Raw genomic sequence first — 11279 nt, forward strand, 5'->3', positions numbered from 1 at the left:
AGTGTCCTGGGCTGAGATGTTCAGTAATACTCACCCTGCCTTCTCTCCCCCTACTCCCTGGATGGGGCCATGGGATATGGTGCTTCTGGTCGACCTCACTATCCAAGTCTGCAGAGATCAGTGAACACAGGTGTACTTGCAGAATTATGGAACCATTGACTCCTGAGAGTGGCAGGTAACTCAGAGTCCACGTGGCTTAGCCACTTGTGCTGTCCTGTAGGAGAGCCCCTCCAATCCAACTTCAGACTTGGGGGCCTTCACGGATGGCACCTCCCTGCACCTGGTTGCAGGTGATTCCATTTCCTGTCTGCAGATTTATCCCATTGTCTCCCGTTCCCCTTTTGCGAAGAACTTAATCCCTTGTCTACACGGTAGCCATCTGATTATTGGAAGAGAGCTGTGAGCCACTGGGTCACTCATAGTCACGTGATTTTAATTTATTCCATAGACTGTGCTCATATACTCAGAACCGAAAGGGTTCCCATATGTTTACAAGGCATACAATCAGGGGTGGGTGGCACCCAGGGTGGGACTGGGAGGGTGTGATGGTGATGAATTTTATTTGTGAATCTGGCCACATTTGGCATCCACTTTTGTAGTCATATGTCAGCCTAGGTGTTACTGTGTGTTTAATCAGCCGACTTTAGATCACTCCATAAGGTGGGTGAGCCTCACTCAATCACTTGAAAGCCTTGAGAGGACAGACTGGAGTTTCCCAGAGAAGAGGAAATTCGGTCTCAAGACCATAATGGAAACCTGCCTGGGTTTCCAGCCTGCTGGTCTGAGACTCCCCTGACCCTATAATCCCAGAAGCACTTCCTTAAAATAAATGTCAACACACGTCTCTGAGTCTCTCCACGTCTCTCTCAGTTACCACTTGGGGATTCTCGCGCACACTCGCCCTGAGAAGACGCCACCCCCACTCACCTGCCACTCAGTGTCGAATATGCTCTTGTATTGGATTTCGTAGACAAGACGCTTGTAGGGCAGGTCAGAACAGGTGACCGTCACAGCGTCTTCGTGCCAGCGGAAACTCAAATCTTCTGGGGAGCTGGGTTTCACTGAGAAGGAGAGACAACAGAATGACCGCCACCTCTAGGAAGACAAAGATTCCACATCGCTAACATTATAGGGGTAAGTTTGCTTAGATTCGCGTTTTTCTGCCTGCATGAATCCTTCCGTAAATACCTTATGGGATTGAGGGGTTATCTATTGCAGAGGTTTTAACCAGAGCGTCAAGGACCTGTGTGTGGGTCACGGAAGGAACTCTTCGAAATTGTGTGAAAAGTTCTTAAGTATCTGTTATGGGATCCAGAGTGTGCCCCTAAAAAAAGGATGTGTTAAAGTCCTAGCCCCCCCCCCAATATCTCACATACAACTGTGTTTCAAATGGAATCATTAGAGGTGTAATTATTAAAGAAAGATGGGGGTTAGTGGAGTAGGGTGGGTTCTGATCCTATATCATTGGTGTCCTCACAGGAGGACACAGACACCACAGAGGGAGAAGGGCGTGTGAACACACATAGATGATATACCTCTGGGCCTGTGAAGGTAGAAGGATAGATGGGGCTGATGTGTCTACAAACGAAGGGACACCAAGGGTTACCAGAAAGCCACCAGAAGCCAAGAGACAAGCATGGAACAGATTCTCCCCACAGCCTTCAGAAGGAGCTAGCCTTGATTTCACACCGGGGTCTTTGTAAGCGTGGGAGGGTACATTGCTCTGGTTTTGAGCCACTCGTTTTGTGGTCCTTGGTTACCGTCAGTCCAGCAAACCGAAATGAAGACTGAACATGGGAAACGTCACATGAGACTCCTTCCCAGTCAGCTTGTCCTGTACCAAAGGGACACTGGGTGGGTTAAACGGCGTCCCCCCACAAGAACGTCCAAGTCCTAATCTCTGGCACCTGAGAATGTGGCTCTATTAGTAAATAAGGTCTTTGACGATTTCACCAAGGTAGGATGAGGTCATCGTGGATGAGGGTGGCCCTGAATCCAATGGCCGGTGTCGTTGTATTAAGCTGCCCGTTTCTGGTAATTTGTTATGGCCGCCCTTGGAAGCTGCTACAGAGCCCATGACTGATTTTATGCGTAAGGGGTCCATAGCCCTTGTCACGGGCTGAGATAGACTGTGACACTCCATCCGTCAAAAAACAGGAAAAAAAAAAAAAAAAACCCACCACTACCTTACAGAAATCTAGAGTAAAGGATAAACATTTTGGAAAGAGGGTTTCATCCTATTTGTACACTTTGTAACCCGAGATTGATGGCCAACCCTGGAGGCAGGTGATTAAAACCCATGGGGTGCTATCGAGGGTGAGAGGGCGTTTCTCTCTGTCTCTCTGCTGGGGGCCAGGGGGCCATGCCACATCTTGGGCTTGGTGTCTCACCTCACAGCCTCCACGGGGTCCCCCGGGGTCCCCTGCTCAGTGTGGACGCATCCCTGCCCGGCGTGTGTGACAAGACAGACTTTGTAGACGGCCAGTCTCTTCTCCGTTGGAGGAGGAAAGCAGCACGTGGCACTGACTTCTTTTCGGGTACTTACGGTACGCGCTTATCCACTCGCACTTTTGGAAAAGGATATCCGTTCCATTCCCAAGGGAAAAGCACAGGATTTCGTCCTTTCTTGCCTCCAGGAGGCAGCCGGCAGTGTGGCTTTCGTGAACGATGTAGTTGCAGCATGGGCGACTGGCCTCATCGCTACTCAGCCTGCAATTACAAAGCAGAACGCGTCAGCCGTAGACAGCCTGTGAAAATAGCACCTTGGCACATCGACGGCAAGTGGTGTTTACTCTTTACAAGGACGAGACTCTTTCCTACAAGCACAGCAAGAACGATCGAACAGAAAAGCGTCCCTTCTCTCGAAAGGTGAGGCCCCTTGAATGTCTCCTGGACTGGGTTGAACGCGGGCTTTGCAAACACTGTCTGTGGACTAATCCCTGGAATCTGTGAATGGTATCGGATTGGGAAATACAGTCAGTGTCGACGTGATTAAAAGGTCTGGACGTAAGATCGTCAGGCATGACACTGTGTCCTAGAGTCAATGGAGGAATCCGCGTAAGAAACACAAGGGAACGGACGCAGACAGGGAGGAGAAGCCACATGAAGACAGAGGCAGACATGGGAGGGACATTAACCAAGAGACACCTGGACTCGGAAGAGGCAGGAAGGACGCTCCCCTGGAGCCTCTGGAAGGACTATGACCATGACCCTCCTGGATCTCAGTGGTCCCCCCCCCCACCCCAATCTCAGCGGCGCTGTCACTCCTGGACCTCAGCAGCCCTGCCCACACTGGATCTCAGACTTCTGGTCTCCAGATCTGGGAAAGCATGAATTTCTGCTGTTCTAAGCTGCACATTTCCAATACTTTGTCACAACTGCCCCCAGAAAACCAATAAAAGTACAGTTTAACTTGCATGGTAACCATGCCCCTGACTTGAGGAGGCACTTGGGGAGGGATGTAGCAAGACTGAAGATGTGTCTGAGGTATCCTGCAATGTTAAGTCGAAGCGGTGGCCAGATCAACAACGCCCTTGATAACAAACTGATACTCAAGTGACTTAGCTGTGTGAGTGCCTAGGAATCCCAGCGCCTTTTTCTTCTTGAGTCTCATTTATCACCCCAATTCACCTTAAAAACAGCTCCTGCCTACACTTTCCCATTGATCTCTTATTGTTCCAAACTGCGAAGAATCAATCACACACCAGACACCTCCCCTTCACAATTCAGACTCAACTAATTGGAGAATCCTTAGCTCCCTCATCTATGCTCCTGTGTTGCAGTGAGTGACACACATAAGCCCGTGATAGGGACACACATTTTCAGAAGGTGGCTGTCGCTAAGCTCGTGTGAAAAATCCCACAAGGTTCACCTTTGCCATGGCTGCAACTCAAGGAAAGTTGTGTCTGTGTCGGTCAGAATCTAGGTGGTTTTGAGCGTGACTCAGTCATCACTCGGTTCCACGTCTCGGGGATCTTTGGTTGCAGTCGCAGTGAGGGCTTGAGGCTACACCAGCCACAGACGTTCACACGTGCACGTTCTGACTCTTCCCACGTTCGCTATCTCTGCCTCCCAACTGTTGGCATCTCAGAGGGAGACATATTTGAGCTCAGAGCACGGTTTCCCCGTCCCGAGAGCACTTACTTGTACACAAAAGTCAGATTTGTCCCCGAATATCGTCTCGGGCTCCATGTGACCTGCACAGTCTCAAAGTTAAAGTTGATAATCCGAACCTGCAGGACTGGTTCTGGGTGAAAAGAGACAAATAGGGTGTCTTTTGAGGCAATGCTGAAAACGGTTGGAGGTTTGTAAAAGGACAGCAGCACATCCGTCATAAGGATAGTAGAGTGCTTTAAAGGGACAGATAGAATCACGATTGTCCGAAACAAGCCAAGCATTAATTATATCGGTAAGAGCGGCAGGATAGATAAAGGTTGCTCAGGATAGAAGCAAACGTCAGCAGCAAGGCTACAGCTACCCAGGGACGCCTGGGTGGCTCAGTCGGTTGAGCCTCCAACTTTGGTTCAGGTCATGATCTCACAGTTCATGGGTTTGAGCCCTTCATCAGGCTCTGTGCTGACAGCTCAGAGCCTGGAGCCTGCTTCAGATTCTGTGTCTCCCTCTCTCTCTTCCTCTCCGTCTCCCTCTCCCTCTCTCCCTCCCCCTCTCTCTCTCTCAAAAATAAACATCAAAAAAAAGATTATAGAGGCGCCTGGGTGGCGCAGTCGGTAAGCGTCCGACTTCAGCCAGGTCACGATCTCGCGGTCCGTGAGTTCGAGCCCTGCGTCGGGCTCTGGGCTGATGGCTCAGAGCCTGGAGCCTGGTTTCCGATTCTGTGTCTCCCTCTCTCTCTGCCCCTCCCCCATTCATGCTCTGTCTCTCTCTGTCCCAAAAATAAATAAACGTTGAAAAAAAATTAAAAAAAATTTTTTTAATTATTTAAAAAAAAAAGATTATAGCTACCTTTCTTGTGATGTTCACAAGAGATAATGGCCATTATTAGAGTAAACAGCACCTATGGAGTGTCAACCATGTGTCTGATGACATCATCTTTTGTAGTCACACGAAGGCATTAGACACCAGCAACTCACTGTCTCTCTTGGAACAGCACACATGACAAGTTGAGAAAAAGTTTACAGACAAGTGAGTCCTTTGGTCTTGGCTTTTAAAGCTACTTAAGCTTGTGCAGTTTTGATGCTCACAGATGTCTGAGTTAGTCATTGTGAAAGTGGTTAGTGGGTGTATTCTAGCATTGGGAAATATGCACTGATCCTGAGGGTTACAACGGGCAACTTTCCAGTGTCAGAGAAGGGAGTAACAATTTGGGGAATAAGGAAGACTAGCATGAACTCAGTGGTGTTGGGTTGGGTTAAAGTGGATAGAGAATAGATAGATAGATAGATAGACAGACACGATGGATGGATGGATAGATAGATAGATAGATAGATACATAGACAGACATGATGGATGGATGGATGGATGGATGGATAGATAGATAGACATGATGGATGGATAGATAGATAGATAGATAGATAGATAGATAGATAAATGGATAGGGGATGGATATGTAGATAGTAATCGATGGGGATGGATGGATGGATGGATAGATGGAAAGATGATTGATGGGTGGATAGATAGATATAAGATGGATGGATAGATGGATGGATGGATGGATGGATCAAAGGACACATTTCTAGCACCCAGCAGGTTGTGGGGAGAGGGAAGGTGAATAGACACATGTCCCAAATGCTGAGAAAGAGAGTTGGAAGTCCCAGGTCAGGACTCCCACTCCACATTCAGTTCTGGGTTCAGCCCCCATCCCCACCCCTCAAGCAGGAGCAAATACATGTCCTGGTGGTATCGCCGTGTGCTCAGCTCTGACATCTCTGGGCTGGATAGTTTGGCCTGATGAACACTCATGGGGTCACATCCCACCTCATGGTCCAGAATTAACCATTCTCTCTCACTGTGGCCCCACAGCAATCCAAATCCAATCTTGTGTTTCACTAATGTGTCCCTCAGGAGCTCCTACCAATATTCTCACACAATGGCCCAATGACTGTCTACACTGTGGAAATGAACAAAGACCACCCGAATGAGAACAAGCAGAAGAGGTTTGTTGAAAGCTTGCTGTACCATGTGATTGGCTGGAGGAGTGTATGTGGCTTTCTCTGATTGGTTCTGAGTTGGAAGCGTGGATGCAATTTAGGGAAGTCGTCAGATATTGACTCGAGGGGCTGGTTTCCTGGGCAGGTTGTCTAGGTTGCGTATCAGAGGTCTGTTTTCATAGATCATTTGGCCACTGGCCATCTGCGTAGTCTGTCTTTCAATGTCCTGCATGTTGGCAATCTGGCTTCCATTAATCAACACAGCTATTCTACTTATTCTAGTTTTCTTTTTCCAATCTGGTTGATGACATCACATCACCCACTGTGCCCAGCCCTGTGCTCAACACGTGGAAAAAGCTTCAGGAAAGACATGCTGAACTGATAAGCAAAGGCATGTAAACAAGTTAGACTCTCTGTGAAAACTCCCGTCATGGGACTCTGGGTCTATCACAGCCTCTGAAAATCAAAGGCAGAATGAGGGGTATGAGTTTTCCTTGAGTTTTTAAGGAAGCCTTTCTAATGCTCAGAGTGTGCAGAATACTTCTGTTCTGTGCTGGCCATTGTTCCTGATGTAACTGATCTTGACCTTCATGCATCGGTTCCAGAAGTAAGAGAGAGAGGTCGAGAAGGACGTTCTAGCTTCTGGAAACCCCTGATCTTCCAAAGGGGAACGAGCGTCCATTTCTTATGGTGAACACCTTCAGGTTCTGAAAGGGAGGGAACTTGACCGCTCAGTCCTCAGCAAACATTACGTTAGATTTTTTGACCTCCGTCTGTGGGAAATGTCTGATTGATAAAGCCAGACAGCTCCATCCACCAGCAGGAAAGCAGAAGTGATCTTGTGGTTTCATCTGATGAGTTGGCTGCAGGGACAGGAGGCAGCTTCCTCGATTCGAGGAGGAGAAACAGGGACGTCAGTTGGGCATCTGACTTTGGCTCAGGTCAGGATCTCACAGTTCGCAGGTTTGAGCCCCACGTCGGACTCTGTGCTGGCAGCCCGGAGTCTGCAACCTGCTTCCCCCTCTCTCTCTGAGCCTCTCCTCCCCATCTCTCTCAAAAATAAATAAACATTAAAACAATTTAAAAAGTAAAAAAAAAATAATGAAGGAGAAAGAAAAGGTAGTCCCTGTGTCCCTGTTGCTTCCTTCCAAGGATGGACTGAGGCATTCCTGCCAAGCGTACGTGAGGGACATGTCTGGGGTCCTCAACACGGGGGTGTGGGCAAGACATCTCTGAGAAGGAGACGGAATCCATGGGAGACTCCCCGCTGACCGTACAAAATGTTTTCGTGCAGCACAGTGCTGCTGTCGAGGCGGTGGGACCTGAGATTAGCAAGCCATTTGTAAGGGCTCGGGGGCGGTTTGCAAAGTACAAAGGAAACCTTTGCTTGTGCATGTGGTCCTCACCCCTGCCCTGTGCCTTGTAAGGGCAAATCTAAATTTAAAAATAAAAGACCTCATGGTTCCTGTTAAAAGTCAACGGGGCTCTGGCTGGCTCAGACAGTGGAGTGTGAGATTCTCGATCTTGGGGTTGGGATTCACGTTGGCTCTTGAGAGTACTTTAAAGGCGTCTTCCAATTATTAAAACATAATTTAAAATCTAAAATAAAATAAAATAAACTATCTTTTGTCCATAAAATAAAATAAAATAAAATAAAATAAAATATCTTTTCTCCATTGGATGAAGCCAGTTAGCTCAACGCAGATGGTCACATCCATGAAATTAGGGAGAACTTTGAATTTAGGGAGAACAGTACTGACGAGGCTCCTACTGGGGAACTAGTGATCGCTTGTCCCAGAATACGTGTGTAATGGGTTCTGCCCACCAGCTCTATAAAAGGGTTTCCATCTTCGCAAATCTCTTTAACAGATTGCATGGGAGTCAGACGGCGTTGAGGCTGAATGTTTATTTTAACATATATGGTTCTTCTCCTTGTGGAGGAGGCTTCTGGACGGGCAGCCATTTTGCCTCTGATTAAATTTTCCAGACAGGGTGAGGAGAACCCACACGTCTGTAGGAATTACCCACCCTCCTGGGCCACGGGTCTGTCTGTTATTTCCACGAAGCTTTACCCCACAGCTGTTGGTCACAAAACGTGCGAATTTTACTAGATGTGATGAATTTATTGGGTTCTGTCGAGAGCAAAGGTGTAAAACTCTAGAACTTGTAGGACAGACAGCCCTAGTGACGCAAGCTGTCTGTCCAGAGGGTGGGGTGAGGGACAGAGACAAAGGTCTTTGGGGCACTGATTTCCAGACTTCATCAATAGTTCATGAGAATCCACTTCCGTGGAGACCCCCTCATGCACAAGATGATGGGCCAGGAGATGGGGCGGGGGCACAAGGACATGTTTCATGGGGACTGAGTTTTAGTTTGGGAAGCTGAGAACATTCTAGAAATGGATGTTAGGGATGATTGCACAAAAATGTGAATGTACTTAATACAGTGCTTAACATGGAAATTTTTACATATAGTCTACCATAATTGTTTAATTTTTTTAATGTTTGTTTATTCCTCAGAGAGAGAGAAGAGAGAGAGACCGTGAGTGGAGAGGGGCAGAGTCAGAGGGAGACACAGAATCAGAAGCAGGCTCCAGGCTCCAAGCTGTCAGCACAGAGCCCGACATAGGGCTCGAACTCACGAACCATAAGATCATGACCTGAGCTGAAGTCGGACGCTCAACCCATGAGCCCCCCAGGAGCCTCGGTTTACCATAACTGTTTAAAAGAATAAGCAACTTAATTTTGTAAAAATTGTATCTGACCACATAATTTTGTGATACCTGACCTGGTGTTGGGAGCAACCTAAGAAAGGGTTGAAAAGGGGGCACCTGGTGGCTCAGTCGGTGAAGCGTCCAACTCTTGATTTGCAGGGCAGGTCATCGGTTCACCTGATGGTTCATGACACGGACCCCCCCCCAGGTCGGGCTCTGTGCTGATGGCCTGGGGCCTGCTGGGGATTCTCTCTCTTCCTCTCTGTCTCCTCCTTCCCATACTCTCTCTCTCTCTTTCTCTCAAAATAAATAAACATTTTTAAAAGCCTATTCTATCAAAAAGAAAAAAAGACAGAAATGGTTGCAATGAATTCTTCTGATTCTGATCATGTTTTCTATACAGACAGAAAAGGTGATTAATGGATCACGAGAATTTGCTGCAACGAGGGACTCTGCCCCCAAAGAGCCCTGGGTATTTCTGGGGTGAGTACACAAGGTCCCATCAGAGCAGTGGGTCATGGGCCAGTGGGCGGGTGGGGGGGGACCACGGCGTCACAAGGTAGGCAATGTCACTTAGAATGCTTGCTCACTTCCCATTCCCGGGGCCCTCGGGTTTCCAGTAACGAGACCACTGCCAACCCAACACCCACGGCGTCGTCGAGTAGGAAAGTGTCTGAATCTACTCCTGAAACGAATACGACACTATTCGATGACTACCTTGAGTTTAAGTGACAAAAGAACCAAGATTTTTTTTTAAGCTGGGGGGTGCCCGGGGGGGTTCAGTGGACTAAGCGTCTGACTTTGGCTCACATCATGACTTCAGGGTTCATGGGTTTGAGCCCCACGTCCAGCTCCCTGCTGTCAGTGGGCATCCGCCTCTCTGTCCCTCTCTCTCTCTGCCCCGTGGCTTTCTGAGTCCCCATAGATTCACGACGGACACCCTGGGTTCCCGGGACTTAGTTCCGAAGGCTTTCCCAGCTGCAGTGACTCGGGGGAAGGCCGTCCCTTGTAAGAAGGGCGAGCAAACCACAGATGCCTTTCAGCAAGAAAACCAGCGTCAGTGTTTTCTGAGAAGTTACTAGAAAGGCTTTCAGTGCGTTCAGCTTGACCCTGAGCCATCAGTGGGTCTGTCTGTCCACCTCTGTCCAGTAAAGACGCTTAGAGGCACCTGCTGATGGATGTGCTTCAAGCGGGTCAGAATCCACAACTGGTCTAAACCCAGGGTGTCTGGGGGCTCCGTCGGTTAAGCATCCGACTCTTGATTTGGGCTCGGTCCTGATCTCACGGTTGGTGGGTTCGAGCCCCGCATCGGGTCTGTGCTGATGGCTCAGAGCCTGGAACCCGCTTCGGATTCCGCGTCTCCCTCTCTCTCTGCCCCCCCCACTTGCACTCCGTCTCTGACTGCACACAGTCTGGGAATCACCAGGCCAGCCCGGGACCCCCCCCCCATCCAGGCTCCCTCGGACCCCTTCCTGGCTGGCTGGAAACCCCATGTGTCATCACAGACCATAGCAAACAGGTGCCCACGGGGCCCTTGCAAACCAGGCGCTAAGCAGGCAGTGTGACAGTTCAGAACAGAAAAGTCCCTGATGTGCCCTTGGGGCTCCCATCTCCACCACCTGCCAGGCTAGAAAATCAAGTCCAACCTGTTCGGGAAGGAAGGACACCTGCCCCCAGGCTCTCCGCCCTCTCTCCCTGGCCCCTTCTATCAAAGCTTGTAACATATGAGCATGGACCGGGAAAGAAGGTTCTGGAAACTAGCAGGCACGGGTTCAGACAACGCACACCTGTGACGGCCTGACACGGCGGGGACACCCTCATGTTCGTCCGAGGATCTCTGGTGACTTGCTCTCCTCACCAGCAGATACACGTTAATTGAAAGCAAACCCTTGGATCTCTTGCAAGGAAGGCAGCAAGAACCGTGAAACCACCAGAATCTCGGTGGGGCACCCAGGGGCTCATTTATTTATTTATTTTTCCATTCACGCCTGATCCATTCAAGCGCCATCAATAGTGAGCCCTCTGTGGGGTGCCCGATGGGCTCAGCTGGTTATGCATCAGCTCTGGATTTCAGCTCAGGTCATGATCTCGGGGTTTGTGAGTTTGAGCCCTGACTCGGGCTCTGTGCTGACAGTGCGGAGCCTGCTTGGGATTCTCTCTCTCTGACTGTGCCCCTCCCCTGCTCATTTTCGCTCTCTCTCTCTCTATCCCTCTTTCTGCCCCTCCCCTGCTCTCTTGCTCTCTCTCTCTCAAAATAAATAAATAAACATGAAAAAACAACAGTGTCTCTTCACATCAGAGAAACTCAGGTTTTCAGAGACTCAGAGAACTGTCCAAGCTCCTTGTTACTTTTACAAACAAAACCAAACAAAAGACACTGTAGTTGCAAAAGAAAAAAAATATAAGTGAAAGAAGAGAGAAGAGGCGGAAGGAAAGAAGAAAGAAAGAAGAAGAAAAGA

At 48.9% G+C, this 11279-nt stretch overlaps 2 protein-coding genes across 2 annotated transcripts in view; one reads left to right on the plus strand and one right to left on the minus strand.

Annotated features, from left to right (window-relative positions):
* CRLF2 (cytokine receptor like factor 2) overlaps positions 1-11279 on the minus strand; it is a 19794-nt gene that overhangs the window by 8194 nt on the left and 321 nt on the right. Inside the window, 3 exon segments of the mRNA XM_030306400.1 lie at positions 928-1061; positions 2546-2709; positions 4144-4246. Coding sequence (XP_030162260.1) covers positions 928-1061; positions 2546-2709; positions 4144-4246 — 401 coding nt within the window.
* LOC115507872 (granulocyte-macrophage colony-stimulating factor receptor subunit alpha-like) overlaps positions 3887-11279 on the plus strand; it is a 29160-nt gene continuing 21767 nt past the window's right edge. The window contains exon 1 of the mRNA XM_032592263.1: positions 3887-3898. The gene's annotated coding sequence lies outside the window, so the exon portion shown is untranslated. The remainder of the gene's footprint in view (positions 3899-11279) is intronic.

This window comes from Lynx canadensis, chromosome X, assembly GCF_007474595.2.
Source record: "Lynx canadensis isolate LIC74 chromosome X, mLynCan4.pri.v2, whole genome shotgun sequence".
NCBI classification, from domain to species: domain Eukaryota; kingdom Metazoa; phylum Chordata; class Mammalia; order Carnivora; family Felidae; genus Lynx; species Lynx canadensis.